This window comes from Manis javanica, chromosome 3 (assembly GCF_040802235.1).
Source record: "Manis javanica isolate MJ-LG chromosome 3, MJ_LKY, whole genome shotgun sequence".
In the NCBI taxonomy this organism is placed as follows: domain Eukaryota; kingdom Metazoa; phylum Chordata; class Mammalia; order Pholidota; family Manidae; genus Manis; species Manis javanica.
In genome coordinates, this window is record NC_133158.1 from 6,211,059 (window position 1) to 6,226,889 (window position 15,831).

Consider the following 15,831-nt stretch of genomic DNA (forward strand, 5'->3'; position numbering starts at 1 on the left):
ATATGCCATATGTTGGGGTTAATGCTCAGGATATTCTCCTGTACCAGAGCCTTAAGAAACCTGGGGCTGTGGACTCTCTAGAAGCTGTTAGTGCAAAAAGTTACTGTTACTTATTTTACTACATAGCAGGTTTTATTCACATAAAAAATAATTCTATAAAGCATTCTAAGAAACTCTCTACAGTATTTCTTCTGAAAACTGAGGAAACTTTAGTATGAAGATTTGATTTGAGTTGCTGAAAAGGATTATTTTCCTGGCCCCGAATTTTGCTCTTCATGAACCCCAACTTGTGCTGAGGCTTGACAGCACTGTCTTTTGAATGATTGTAAAACAGGGATGAAGTAGAGTCACATGCTTTCTGTTTCACTATTCAGGGCATTGCATTAAAGTTTTTTAAAGCCTTCTAGTTTCCCCTTTGAGCTAAGGAATTGTGAATATGAATAGAAATATCATTAAAATTCTGTTAGGCAATAGTGACATAAAAAATAAAGTCACTAGGAAGAGGACCCACACTGATTTGGGGACCGTGTAGCTCCTGTAGATTGCCAAGGCATTCAGGATGGAGCCATCTGCCTCCTCTTGGTCTACCTTAGTCTTCGTAAAACGGGGGACCTGGGTAGGATTCTAGCTCAGAGAACAAAAATAAAAATTTACTAGGCATAATGAGAGAGAATATCAACAAAGTTAAAAGCAAAATTTGCCAAATCGTGTAATGACCTGCATATTAGATATGTTTTCTCTTCATTGGGAGAACTTGCATTAAGGAGGAATTAGAACAATTTTTAAGCCAAGCATAGGAGTTCTGTATAAAACACTTGGAATAGATGTTACATCTGGGGCATACAGACAAGCTATGGTAAAGGTTTCCACCGATTTCCCAGCTAAAAAAGAGAAATAAGTACAAGGTAATGAGTTTTTCATAAAGTTACTTGCTTTACTGTCCATTAAGCTGTAATTGTGTTATCATTAATATTTGTAAAAATATCGGCAAGAGTGAATGGAGGGTGGTTTTATTGCTGCTTCTTATTTGACGTGAAGTTTTATTGCTGTGGCCATACATCCAGGCCACTTACCTCTGAGACTTGGTTTCTTTTTTTGACAAAAAGAAAGTCATAATATGCACCACAAAGATTGCTGTGAGAGGTAGTTAATTATGTAATGTGTAAGGCAGTGTCTTTTAAAGTGTAGAGCAGTATGCCAAGATATAAAATGTTGTATTTGATGTAATTTTAGTGTTAATTTTAAAACATACGTTTTACCTTCTAGGTCAGTACAGTCTACATTTAAGCAGTATTCCTAATCAACCGAAGGAGGAGAACATTGTGGGAGTACTCCAGAAAACTGAGGCAGAATCATCTGTTCAGGATGAAAATAAGTCTGTTTTAAATACAAATCAGGAAATATCTCAGCAGTATGAGCAGGAAATTGCCATGTGTGTAACTCTTACGTGTTGTGGGGTTGTCATGTACATATGGTTTTGTTTTTCCTTGACTTACATGTGAAATACTCTAAAGACTAAGAGCTATTTAAAAGTTTATTACTTACAGAGTAAGTTGTGTAGAAATGTATAATAAGATACATATAGTAAGATTCCTATTATTTTTTGTGTTTTGTCTTAGAGAAAATGTATGGAAACCAGCAGACATATTCAGTACTCTGGGAGAAAGAGAGCTTGATAGGAGTTTGTTAGAAGCAAAAAAAGCCCAGTGGAGAAAAGAGCTTGGTAAGTAATTATTATACATCTTATTACAGTTTTGTTAACTTAAGGAATGTATATTGAGGATGAAGTATATGTTTTGGAATGGTATAAAAAATACTGTTTCATAACATTTGTTATCTAGAGTTGCTGTCTACAAATGCATAAGAAGCTTTTTGGTATCACAATGTCGGAGTTGTATTTTTTTGTTTGGTATTCTGTGGTGTGCATCGAAAGCCAAAGGTTGAGCATTAATGCCATCAGTATCATTCTAGATTTCCTAGAGCTTAAAGATTCCCAAACTTTTCTCATTTCCTGAGAATCCATTTTCCTATTTTTCTAACACAGAAATCCTTTTGGACTTAAAGAGAGTTTTGTTTAAGAATAATTGAGTTTATGTAATTTTTTTACTGAAGTATCGTTGATATACAATCTTCTTTGGTTCCAAATATACAACACAGGAGTGTGGCGGTTACTGATTTTAAATCCACACCCCCACTAGTGCGGTTACTATCTGTCAGTATAGGAAGATGTTTCAGAATCAGTGGCTGTATTCTCCATGCTGTCCTTCCATCCCCATAACCAACTTATATTATGATTGAGAATTTTTATGCCTCTTTATACCCATCGACATCCCCATCCACCCAATCCAGCCCCTCCCCCATGCAAGCCACCAGGCATTTCTCAGGGTCCATGAGTTTACTGCTGTTCTGCTCATTTTGTTTTGTTTTTAGATTGCACAATAAGTGAAATCATTTGGTATTTGTCTTTCTCTGCCTGGTCTATTTCATTTAGCAAAATACCCTCTAGATCCATCTATGTTGTTGCACATGGGAGCATTTCTTTTCTTTTTATTGCTGAATAATATTCCTTTGTATATAGGTTCCACATCTTTATTCATTCATCTATTGATGGACACTTAGGTTGATTCCATATCTTTGCTATTGTAAATAATGTGGCAGTAAACATAGAGGTGCATGTATCTTTTTAAATCAGGGATTTTGTTTTCTTCAGGTAAATTCCTAGAAGTGGAATTACTGGATTGAATGGTATTTCTATATTCAGTTTTTTTTTTTGAGGAACCTCTACGCTGCTTTCCACAGCGGTTGCACCAATATACATTCCCATCACCAGAAGAGGAAGGGTTCGCTTTTCTTCACATCCTCACCAACAGTTATTTCTTGTCTTTTGAATGTTGGCCATTCTAATTGGTGTGAAATTATACCTCCTTGTGGTTTTAATTTGCATTTCCCTTATGATTAGTGATGTGGAGCATCTTTTCATGTGCCTGTTGGCCATCTGTGTTTCTTCTTTGGAGAAATGTTCAGGTCTTCTGCCCATTTTTTAATCGGTTTATTTGTCTTTTGGGTGTCGAGGCATATGAGTTCTTTATGTATTTTGGATGTTAACCCCTTATCAGATAAGTCATTTATGAATGTGTTCTCCAGTACTGCAGTTGCCTTTTTGTTCTGCTGATGGTGTCCTTTGCTGTATGGAAGCTTTTTAGTTTAATGTAGTCCCACCTGTTCATTTTTTATTTTGTTTCCCTTGCCTGAGGAGATGCATCCAGGAAAAAATTGCACATGCTTAAGTTTGAGAGATTTTTGCCTATGTTCTCTTCTAATAGTTTTATGGTTTTGTGTCTTCCATTGAGGTTTTTAATCCATTTTGAGTTTACTTTGTGTGTGGAGTTAGGCAGTAATCCAGTTTTTTTCTCTTGAATGTACCTGTCCAGTTTTCCAACACCAGTTATTGAAGAGACTGTCTTTTCCTCATTGTATATTCATGGCTCTTTTATTGTATATTAATTGACCATATACGTGGGGGTTTATATGTGGGCTCTGTATTCTGTTTCATGGGTCTGTTCTTGTGCTAGTACCATACTGTTTTGATTACTGTAGCTTATAGTATAACTTGAAAGCAGGGAACATAATATCCCAGCTTTATTCTTTCTCAGGATTACTTTGGCTATTTTGGGTCTTTTCTGGTTCCATATAAATTCTAGGATGATTTGTTCTAGTTCATTGAAAAATGCCATTGGTATTTTGATAGGAATTGCAGTGAATCTGTAAATTGCTTTGGGCAGGATGGCCATTTTGACAATATTAATTCTTCCTATCCATGAACACAAGGTAGTATTTATTGGTGTCTTCTTTAATTTCTATCATGAGAGTCTTAACAGTTTTCAGAGTATAGGTCTTTCACCTCCTTGGTTAGGTTTATTCCTAGGTACTTTATTCTTTCTGATGTAATTGTAAATGGTATTGTTTTCCTAATTTCTCTTTCTGCTAGTTCATTGTTAGTATAAAGGAGTGCAACAGATATCTGTGTATCAATTTTGTATCCTGCAACTTTGCTGAATGCAGTTATTCTAATTATTTTTTGGTAGAATGTTTAGGGTTTTCTATGTATAACATCATGTCATCTACAGATAGTGACAGTTTAACTTATTCCTTACCAATTTGGATGCCTTTTAATCTTTTTGTCTTGTCTGATTGCCATGGCTAGGACCTCCAGTACTATGTTGAATAAAAGTGGTGCTAATGGACATCCTTGTCTTGGTCCTGATCTTAGAGGAAAAGCTTTCAACTTTTCACCACTGAGTGTGATGTTAGCTGTGTGTTTGTCATATATGGCCTTTATTTTGTTGAGGTGCAAACCCTATTGTAGCCATTTTGTGAAGAGTTTTTATCATGAATGGATGTTGAATTTTGTCAAATGTTTTCTCAGCATCTCCTGAGATGAACATGTGGTTTTTACCCTTTTTATTAATGTGGTGTAACACATTGGTTGATTTACAGATATTATACCATCCTTGAAATGCAGGAATACATCCGACTTGGTTGTCATGGATGTTCCTTTTCATGTATTTTTGAATTCAGTTTGCTAATATTTTATTGAGGATTTTTGTATCTATATTCATCAGGGATATTGGTCTATATTCTTGTTTTCTAGTGTCTTTGGTTTTGGTATGAGAATGATGCTGGTCCCATAAAATGAGTTTGGGTGTATTCCTTCCTCTTCTACTTTTTGGAATACTTTAAGAAGGATGGGTATCAGCTCTTCTTTAAATGTTTGGTAGAATTCAGTTGTGAGGCCATCTGGTCCTGGACTTTAATTTGTTGGGAGTTTTTTGATTACCAGTTCAGTTTCATTACTGGTAATTGGTCTGTTCAGATTTCCTGTTTTTCTTTTCTGCATCAGTCTTGAAAGGTTGTATTTTTCTAGGAGTTTGCCCATTTCTTCTAGGTTGTCCAATTTATTTTCATAGAATTCTCTAATTCTTTGTATTTCTGTGGTATCTGTTGTGACTACTTTTTTACATTTCTCATTTGTGCACTCCCTCTTTTTTGTCTTAATAAGTCTGGCTACGGGCTTAATCTATTTTATCTTCTCAAAGTACCAGCTCTTGGTTTCATTGATTTTTTTTTTTCTATTGTTTCATTCTTCCCTGTAAATTTCTGCTCTGATCTTTATCCCTCTTTCTACAACTTGAGGTTTCACTTGTGAGTTTTGACTGTTTATTTGGGATTGTTCTTGTTTCTTGGGTAGGTTCTGTATTGCTATGTACTTTTCTCTTAGAACTGCTTGTGCAGTGAACCACAAATTTTGGACTGTTGTATTTTTGTCTTCATTTGTCCCCATATATTGCTTGAATTCTGTTTCAATTTATTCATTGAGCCATTGATTATTTAGAAGCATGCTGCTGCTGGGCTGAGTGGGCCAGCAGGTGGTGAGGGAAGCACCTGTGGGCTGAGCCACCAGCTAGGGGGATAGAGCATTTGGGGGTTCCCAAGAGTGCCTGACCTGTTGGGTTGAGAGAGGGCTGGGGAATTGTGTTCTACCTTCCCTTTCTCCTCTGTAGAGAGCTCTGTCCAACCCTCCCCTCTCTGGCACCCTCCCACTGCAGGCAAATCTTTCAAACTGTTGCCTTTCTTTTGGTTCTCAGTGGGACCACAGGAGTGTGCCTGTCCTCCCCAAGTGACAGGAGTCTCAACCTCCCAGAGTGCTTCAACTCTCCCTGGTGTGCAGCCCCGCTAAAAAACAATTCAGCTCCTTTTACTTGATACTGTTAGAAAAGCACATCTGTCTTTGTTCAAGTCATGCTTTCATTAATTTTCTTGGAATTTAAATTCCACCCAATGCAGTGTGGACTTGTGTTCCCAGAGCAGATCTCCAGGGCCAAATATGCAGAGTTCCCGAGCGCCTATCCCTCCCTGCTCAGTTTCTTTTCTTCTTCCTGTTGGCGGGATGGGGAAGGGCTTGGGTACCACTGGATGATGGCTCTACCACTTTACCCTTCTGTGTGGGCTTCTCCTCTTCGCCAGGTGCAGGTGGTCTGCTCTGCAGTCTTCAGGTTGTTTTCAGGGTTAGTTGCTTTTGCTGTAGTTGCTTTGTGTTCCACCTTGCCTTCCTACTCCGCCATCTTTTTTCACCACTAATTTTCTTGAGTTTATTTTTTTTTTAGTAATGAAAATATTCTAACTAGGTATCATTAATACGGTGTCAACCAGTATATTCCATGCAGACTGTATTCCAAACAAGCTTACTGCTTTTTGTCAGCTTGTGGGCATTATAACAGAGAAACTTATTATAAATTTCTGTTAAGGTGTAAAATATAGTAAACTCCTGTTATTTCTTGGACTAGAAGTAACAGTTTGGAAAGTGAAGTAACAGTTGTACTTAAGAGTAACTGTACTAAAAACATGACGATGGACTTCACCCTCCACTCACCTGGGAAGTCCCATGAGGCAGTCATAACCCTGTTGGGACAGGTAATCTAGAAAAAGTGATAAGGAGAAGAAATAGGGAATGAATTGCTGCTGGAAGTCAAGAAAACACAATTATGAAGAAATGAAATTTGTGATAGCAGTATGAGATGATTTGGAGACCTGGTGTGTGTTTATATCATAATTTCTGCTTTAAGTATGTTCTTTCAGTATAAATTTAGCTTATCAACTACAATTGCAAACTTCTTTGGTAAGATGGAACTCTTGGAAATGGTTGAACTGTTTTATGCCTTAATTATTAAAAAACAATTCAGCTCCTTTTACTTGATACTGTTAGAAAAACACATCTGTCTTTGTTCAAGTCATGCTTTCATTAATTTTCTTGGAATTTAAATTTATACATCACTGAATTTTTAGGACTATCGATAATTTGGGGCCTAGTTTTTACGTGGGTCTGTTGCACCAAGATTTTGTTTTTTACTTTTCAGCAGTTAGGGATTATAATGGCTAACATTTTTTTACACATTTGTGTTAAGCCCTGTACTGAAATAGGCACTATTATTACTCTCAGTTTTATAGAAGAAACTTGAGGTTTAGAGAGGTGAACAGCAGTTTTCCATAGTCATATACCTAGGAAGTGATTGGACTTGGATTAGACTCCATAGTTCTCCATCCAGAGTTCTAGCTGTTAAGTCTCTAAAAAGTAACTGAATGAACATTATAGGAAAGTAGTGCCTAAGAATAATTAACACAGTACAAGATGTATTGTTCTGAAAATATTGTTCCTTATTGATAATTGTAATTAAAACATTTTTACATTCATTTGTTCCATACTTCAACTTGCTTCTGACTAAATGTTTTCTTCCATATCCCTTAAAATTCTTGTAAGTCAGTCTCCCTAAAAACCAATTTTGATTAGATCTGTGTTGGATTCTGCACTCTTTAAGAAGGTCATGATTTGTTTACATTGATTTTTTTTACAGTTGTACATTTTTTTAAAAAGGACATTGTTTACAGATGAACAGGTTGCTTTAAAGAAGAAAGAAAAAGAAGCTTCTGAAAAATGGAATAATCCTTGGAAAAAATCTGAAAGTGATAAAATAGTATGGGAAAAAATTCTTGACCAGTCTAAGGTAAGAGTATCAAAACCAAGCATTTATGGAATAAAAGACATCTTACTTGCAGTTTTTAAATTCTAAGCTATGTTCATATCATAAAGTTTATTTTAAAGGCATACTTACTTTTTTTTAGAAAAACTTAATTTCTATATGGTATTTTAAAACTGTTATTTTTAATTATGACCTCAATTTACATTCTGTAAATTATCTTACTACATTGGTAATAGGCTCCTCTACACTGGGAGGGGGTCCAGGCACCTCCACTAGGCTCCTCTAAAAGAGCTCTGCAAATTTTTAGATGACTACAAAATTCTGCCACTGACCATGTGATATCCATTGCAGGGTTATTGAATCAGCATAAGTGATTGCTTATCAATTCTAAGTACATACAATGTCTCCCTCAGGTGGTGTTCTGGTGACTTTTAAATTTTGCCTGTTTAATATCAGACACAGAAAAAGTGGCTTTGTTTTTCTCTTTATTTTTAGACTTCTGCTAGCTCTGTGAGCATGCTTTCAGAGTCTCCCAGTCAGGTAACTGTGGTCCAGGTGGATGGGCCCTCACTGCCTAGAACTAGTCAGACTTCAGAGGTAAGTCCTAAGTGTCATTACTTTGTCAGTTCATCATTTAGAAGCATGTGGTTATCCTCCATGCACTTGTAGGCTTTTTTTGTTTTGTTTCTGTAATTTATTTCTAGTTTCATACTATTGTGGTCTGAGAAGTTACCTCTTTTTGAATTTATTGAGGCTCTTTTTGTGGTCTAATATGTGATCTGTTCTGGAGAAAGTTCCATGTACATTTGAGAAAAATGTGTATCCTGCTGCTTTTGAGTGGAGTGTTCTGCAAGATGTCTGGTAGGTCCATCTGTATTGTTCAGTACCTCTGTTCCCTTAGTTATTCTTCCCATTGATCTATTGATACGGGTCATGTGTTAAAGTCATCTACAATGACTGTGTTGTAATCGATTTCCCCCTTTACTTCTGTTAGTATTTGTTTTACATATTTAGGTGCGTCTGTGTTGGGTGCATAGATATTTATAACAGTTATATCCTCTTGGACAGACCTCTTTATCGTTAGATCATGTCCCTCTTTGCTCTTGTTACTTTGTTTTGAGATCTATTTTTTTCTGATGTAAGTACTGTTACCCCTGCTTTTTTCTCCATATTATTTGCATGAAATATCTTTTTCTATCCCTTCACTCAGTTTGTGTATGTCTTTGGTCTGAAATGAGTCTCTTGTAGGCTGCATATAGATGGTCTTGTTTCTTTATCCATTCTGCCACTCTGTCTTTTTATTGGTGCATTCAGTCCATTAACATTTTGGGTAATTATTGATAGCTCTGTACTTATTGCCATTTAATTAATTGTTTTCTGGTTGGTTTTAAAGTGCCTCTCTGTTCCTTCCTCTCTTATACTCTTGTTATTTGATGGTTTTCTTTAGTGTTGTGATTGGATTTCTCTTTTTTAATTTTTTGTGTATTTATTATAGGCTATAGCTTTGTGGTTACCATAAGTTTCAAGCATAGCCTCCTAACCATGTAACAGTCTAGTATGTTGATCACTATATTTCAGACACAATCTGAAAGTACTTTTTTCTTCTTCCTCCATACTTTACATATTAGATTTCATTATCTGCCTTTTTTTTGTGTATACTGTGTCTGACTTAGTGTATAGTTAGTTTTGCTGCTTTTATTTTGTTTCAGGTTTGTGTTTGCTTGGTAAGCAGTTGCTCTACTACCTTAACTGTGGGTTTATTTTCATTGGTGAAAACTGTTTAGACGTAGGAACATTTCCATCTACAGAAACTCCTTTAACATATCCTGTAATGCTGGTTTAGTGGTTATATATTCAGCATGCATTTTGTGGGAAATGTTTAATCTCTCCAAATTTGAATGATAATCTTGCTGGGTAGAGGATTTTTGGTTGAAATTCCTTCTGTTTCAGTACATCAAATATTTCATGCCACTCCCTTCTGGCCTTTGAAGTTTCTGCTGAGAAGTCTGATGTTAGCCTGATGGGGTTTCCCTTCTAAGCAGTCTTTTTTTCTCTCTTTGGTTGCTTTGAGTTCTCTCTCCTCATTCTTAATCTTTGCCATTTTAATTATTATATCTCTTGGTTTTGTCTTCTGGGGGGGTGCTCCTTAAGTTAGGGGCTCTTTGTGCTTCCATGATGTGAGTGTCTGTTTCTTTCCCCAGGTTGGGAGAGTTTTCAACAGTTATTTCTTCAAAGAGACTTTCTGTCCCTTTGTCTCTGTTTTCTCCTTCTTGTGCCGCTATTATGTGAATATTGTTTTGCTTTGGATTTGTCATGTAGCTCTCTGCATGCTCTCAGTTCCAGAGGTTTTTTTTTCTGTTCCTCAGTTTTGTTGTTTTCCTGTTCTCTGATTTCCATCTCGTTCCCCTACTTGCAGCCATCTACTATTCATTCCCTCATTGTATATTTCATTTCAGTTACTGTATTCTTCAGCTCTTCAGCTCTTCTATCTTTGTCGAAGTCCTCCCTGAAAAGATCAATATTTCTCCCCCAAGCAGTGGGCATATTTATTATGACTGTTACTTTGAAACCTTTATCAAGAAGATAGGTGGTCTCCATTTCATTTAGTCCTCTTTCTGATGTCTTATCCTGTAGTTTTGTTCGGAACATACTCCTGTCAGGATTTTTTCCTTTGTATTAGATCAGCTATGCTTCCTGGTCTACAGAATAGTGGCTTTATGAGGAAGGCATCCTGTGGTGCCCAGAAGCTCAAGACTCTTTACTCTCCAGTGCCTGGTTCTCCTTTGTGGTGGAGCCTCCGTTGCTGTTTGTTGGTAGTGGGCGTGCTGCCTTTCTGTCTGTCTGTCAGCAGTAGTCTATCTGTCACAGATGACATTTTGCCTCAGTTGGCCCTTTGTGATCAGAGCAGTGGCTTCTGCGGGGAATGGCTGTGGGTGGGGCCGCCTTCTGCCTGCCCTGCAGCGATGGCAGGCCTGCTGGGTTAATGGGGTGGGTGAGTCCCATGGTTGCAGGGCGTGTGGGTTTTGCAGTGGTGTCTGGGTCTCCTGGGCAGAGGAAGGAGCGCTCAGAGCTCCCTCCTCCAGGTGCCTCTCTGATTGGCCGAGACAGGGTTGAGAAAGCTGGGACAACCTCCCTCTGTCTGCCAGGCAGCAAAGTCTTGATGCTGCTGGGCCACGTGGGCTGGTGTGCTGGTGGTGCCCGGGGAATCAGTCACCTTGGGCTGAGCCACCGGCTAGGGGGATGGAGTGTCTGGGGCTCCCAAGAGTTCCTGACCTGTTGGGTCAAGGGAGGGCTGGGGAAGTGTCATCCACCTGCCCTTTCTCTTGTGGAGAGAGCTCCATCTTCAGCACCCTTCCTGCTGCTGGCAAATGTTTTCGGAGTGCCACTTCTGCCTCGGGTCTCAGTGGGACTGCAGGAGTGTGCCTGTCCTCCACAAGCGACAGGAGTCTCAGCCTCCGAGAGTGCTCCAACTCTCCTGGTGTGCAGCCCCGCTAATCACCAGAACCCAGTGCAGTGTGGACTTGTGTTCCCAGAGCAGATCCCCAGGGCCAGGTGTGCAGAGTTCCTGGGCACCTATCCCCTCCCTGCTCAGTTTCTGTTCCTCCGCCTGTGGGCTGGGATGAGGAAGAGCTGGGGTCCTGCTGTATGTCAGCTCTGTCACTCTACCCTTCCCTGTGTGGGCTTCTCCTCTTCCCCAGGTGCAGGTGGTCTGCTCTGCAGTCTTCAGGTCATTTTCAGGGTTAGTTGCATTCGCTGTAGTTTCTTCATTGCTGTGTGTGCGCACGGGAGGTTTCTGCCTTGCCTTTCTGCTCCTCCGTCTTTTTCCCTGCATAGCACACTCTCTTACTTTTTAAGTAGTGGTTAAATATAAGTGAAATTTATCATTTTAATCATCTTCATGTGTACAGTTCAGGGGCATTAAGTATGTTATATTGCCATGCAGTCATTACCACTATTTCTCTTTGGAATTTTCTCATCTTCTCAAACTGAAACTGTACCCATTAAACAATACCTGCATTTCTTCCTGTCCATAGCCCCTGGCAACCACCATTCTACTTTCTGTCTCTATGAATTTGACTATACTAGGTACCTTAAGTGGAATCATACAGCGTTTTTCCTTTTGAGTCTGATACAGTTCACTTAACGTAATGATTTCAGGGTGCATCCATAATGCAGCATATATTAAAATTTCATCCCCTTTTAAGAGTGAGTAATGTTCTGTTGTATGTGTAATACATTTTGTACATCCATCCAAATGCTGGTGGGCATTTGCATTGTTACCACATTGATGATAATGCTGCTATGAACATTGGTGTACCAATAATCTCTCTAAGTCTGCCTTCAATTCTTGGGGGTAAGTATTATCCATAAGTGGGATATGAATGATACGGTAATTTTATGTTTAATTTTTTAAGCTAAATATTTACCAATTGTAATTTGGCAGTTTTATATTTAACTATTATAGTGTGTTTCCCATAGCTGCTGTACTATTGTACATTCCCATGAGCAGTGTACTAGGGTTCTGATTTCTCCACATTGACACCAGTACTGTCCTAACGTGTGTGAAGTAGTATCTCATTGTAGTTTTATTTGTGTTTCCCTAAGGATTATTGATGTTGAGCATTTTTTCATATGCTTATTGGCCAGTTATATATCTTTTTTTGAGTTAATGTCTGTAAGTCCACTGCCCATTTTTGAATTGGATTTTCTTTTTTGTTGTTGAGTTTTGGTTCTTTATATATTCTGGATATCAATACCTTATTCAAGAAATGACTTGTAAATACTTTATTCCATTTCATGGGTGTCTTTTCACTTGATTAATAGGGTCCTTTGATGCAAAGAAGTGTTTAATTTTGATAAAATCCATTTTATCTGTTTTTTTTTTCCTTTGTTGCCTGTGCTTTTGGTGTTATATCCAAGAAGTTACTGCCAAATCTGATACCATCAACTTTTCCTGTATGTTTTCTTCTAAGAGTTTTATAGTTTTAGCTCTTTGATCCATTTTGAGTCAGTTTTTGTGTATGGTGTAAATTAAGGGTACGGCTTAACCCTTCTGCATGTGAATGTCTAGTTTTCCGAGCACTATTAGTTGAAAAGACTGTCCTTTCCCAATTGAATAATCCTGGCACCCTTGTCAATAATTTGAATGTGTATGTGAGGGTTTGTTTATTCCTGGGTTCTCCATTCTATTCCATTATTCTGTGTGTCCATCCTTATGCCACTGTCTCACTGTTTTGAGTACTGTCTCTTTTAGTTAAGTTTTGAAATCAGAAAGTGAGAGTCATCTAATTTTGTTCTTTTGCATGGTGGTTTTAGCTATTCAGGGTCACTTAAGATTCCCTATGAATTTTTAGGTGGATTTTCTACTTACGCAAAAAAAAAATGAGATTTTCATAGGGGTTGCACTGAATCTGTAGATTGCTTTAGGTAATCTTGACAATACTCAATTTTTTTATCCATGAACATGGAATATCTTTCCATTTGTTTGTGTCTTTAATTTCCTTCAATAATGTTTTATGGTTTTCATTGTACATGTTTTTTTGCTTAGTCCTAAGTATTTTGTTCTTTTTAAGGCTATTATACATGAAGTTGTTCTCTCTTTTTTTTATTTTGGTATCATTAATCTACAATTACATGAAGAACATTACGTTTACTAGGCTCCCCCCTTCACCAAGTCCCCCCCACATGCCCCTTCACAGTAACTGTTCATCTGCGTAGTAAGATGCTGTAAAATCTCTACTTGTCTTCTCTGTGTTGCACAGCCCTCCCCGTGCCCCCCCATGCACTATACATGCTAATCGTAATGCCCTCTTTTCTTTTTCCCTGCCCTTATCCCTCCCTTCCCACCCATCCTCCCCAGTCCCTTTCCCTTTGGTAACTGTTAGTCCATTCTTGGGTTCTGTGATTCTGCTGCTGTTTTGTTCCTTCAGTTTTCCTTTGTTCTTACGCTCCACATATGAGTGAAATCATTTGATACTTGTCTTTCTCTGCCTGGCTTATTTCACTGAGCATAATACCCTCTAGCTCCATCCATGTTGTTGCGAATGGTAGGATCTGTTTTTTTTGTTATGGCTGAATAATATTCCATTGTGTATATGTACCACATCTTTATCCATTTATCTACTGATGGACACTTAGGTTGTTTCCATATCTTGGCTATTGTAAATAGTGCAGCGATAAACATAGGGGTGCATCTGTCTTTTTCAAACTGGAGTGCTGCATTCTTGGGGTAAATTCCTAGAAGTGGAATTCCTGGGTCAAATGGTAGACCTTGTTCTCTTAATTTCCTTTTCCCAGATTGCTCATTGTTAGTATATAGAAATGCGGTTGATTTATGTTGGTTTTGTATTCTGCAGTTGCTGGATTTGTTTATTCTAACAGTGTTTTCTTTGTGGTGTGGGATCTTGAGTGTGGTCGTCAACGTGCAGCACATGATTTTGATGTGAATCCGTCTGGGTACTATATTAGTTTTCGGAATGAGGAGATGCGCAAAACACGATCTGCATCAATTCCCAGAGCATTCACATATGCATACTCATACCTGGATAATGTTTATATATCCTTTACTTTTTTGACTTAACAACTTCCGAACTTTAAAAATTTTTGTGTAATATTTATGCCATGCTAATGGGTAGAAAGGACAACAAAATGTATCAGGAAGAGCCCATTACAGCATAGTTCAGAGTTCAAGAATTTCTGTGGATTTGTGTATATCAATCTAGTTGGGCATGATTCTTTAAGAAATAAGAGGTCACAATGCAGTAGAATAAAAATGGAATGCTGAAAACCTTTACATTCCTTCTGTTAAGTTACTTTAGAATCCTGAGAATAGTGTTTGTGAATTATGAGGTCTTTCCATAGTAGAACTGGTATGGGACTAATTGTAACCCCAGGCCACTTATGGCCTTATTTCAGAAGAAACAAATACTGTAGCCTGCCCCAAATGAGCCAGACTTTGCCAAAGCTTCACTTTGCCTCTCAGTACTGTGTAGTTTTGGACTCAGGAACCTCATGTCAGTCCTCCAAAGTTGAACTGTATGGAGAGTTCCTTCCTTATTCAAAACTAGGTGGGTCTCTTTGCTTTACCAGAAAGATTCAATGTTGAGGTAGAATAAGGAAACAGCACTGTTAGAAGTCCTATTCAGATTCAAGAAGTGTCCTGGGCATTTCAAATTCCTGTGCATCCAGTTTTAGAATAAGAGGCAGAATTCACTAACATCTAAACAGGTGGAGAACACCGAGAGTAACTTGTGTTTCCAAACTACCCATAACACTAGACTTAGTAAAATCTGTCTTTGCTCAAGGAGGAATAAACATGAAACAAGGTCAACTATGAAAATATCCATCACTGGAAAGGGTGAAATTCTTGATAAGTACTTAAGGAAAACATCTCATAAGAAATATGTCCCATTTTGTGAAGCAGGTGAATTTTAAAGGAAACATTTAGTTTTTATTTATTCCTATCTTAGTCTATAAAAAACTTGAAGTGGTTCAGGAAAACACCACTATTTCAAAGGAAAAGCAACATTGAGGATATCAGATTCCAGTAGAAGCAGAAATACTAGAAAAATGACTCAGATTTAATTTGATGAACGTAAAAGAAGGGGAAGTATTAGCAGTGAGTGCAGGAAACAAAACCAAACAAAGTTTAGGTGTGAAACATTTAAAGTAATAAATATAATCAATAGAAAGGAGATAGCAGAAATGATATAGCTCAGGAATGAGTAAATAATTGGAAAACCATAATTAGAAAATATCTTGAAAAAGAGGGCAAGTAGGGAGACATTTTTTTAAAACCATGTGAGGGAAAAAAAGAAAATGCTGACATTCAGATAATAGGCAGCTCAAAGGAGAGAGGAAAAAAGATAGGAAGTACCTGAAAAAGTAATTAAGATAAGTGTCCCAGAACAAAAAGAAATGACTGACCTCAGATTTAAAGGGCCATAGAGCACAAAAAAAGAGTAAGAGAAGCCCCAGCTGTACACATTAAACTGGCATTTACAGAAAACCTTGTACAGGAATAGGCCCAAGATGAGAGAGTAGAAGAAAACTTAGGCGTATATTAGCAGGAAAGAAAACACAAACTGGCAATGAAATAAATTGAGATCACAGTGAGTAGGGACACCTCCTGAGTATGGGAAGAAGTCTAAGAAGATGAGAAGTCTGACAAGATACTACAAGTGGCTTATAAGATATAATCTTGAGTGATAGGTTTTTCCAAAGACAAAAACAGTAAATGGTAAGAAGTAATAATACCAGGTATCAAAGAAAGAACTTTCTAGACCAGAAAAAAAAA

General features: G+C 37.7%; 1 protein-coding gene across 11 annotated transcripts in view; it reads left to right on the forward strand.

Annotated features, from left to right (window-relative positions):
* Positions 1 to 15,831, forward strand: part of CCDC66 (coiled-coil domain containing 66) — a 54,257-nt gene that overhangs the window by 11,486 nt on the left and 26,940 nt on the right. For all 11 annotated transcript variants that reach the window (XR_005061587.2, XM_037019302.2, XM_037019303.2 and 8 more), the window contains 4 exons: positions 1,267 to 1,432; positions 1,620 to 1,723; positions 7,444 to 7,559; positions 8,031 to 8,132. Coding sequence is in view for 10 of the 11 variants with exons in the window: in XM_037019302.2 (XP_036875197.2) it covers positions 1,267 to 1,432; positions 1,620 to 1,723; positions 7,444 to 7,559; positions 8,031 to 8,132 (488 nt within the window). In the remaining variant the exon portion in view is untranslated. The remainder of the gene's footprint in view (positions 1 to 1,266; positions 1,433 to 1,619; positions 1,724 to 7,443; positions 7,560 to 8,030; positions 8,133 to 15,831) is intronic.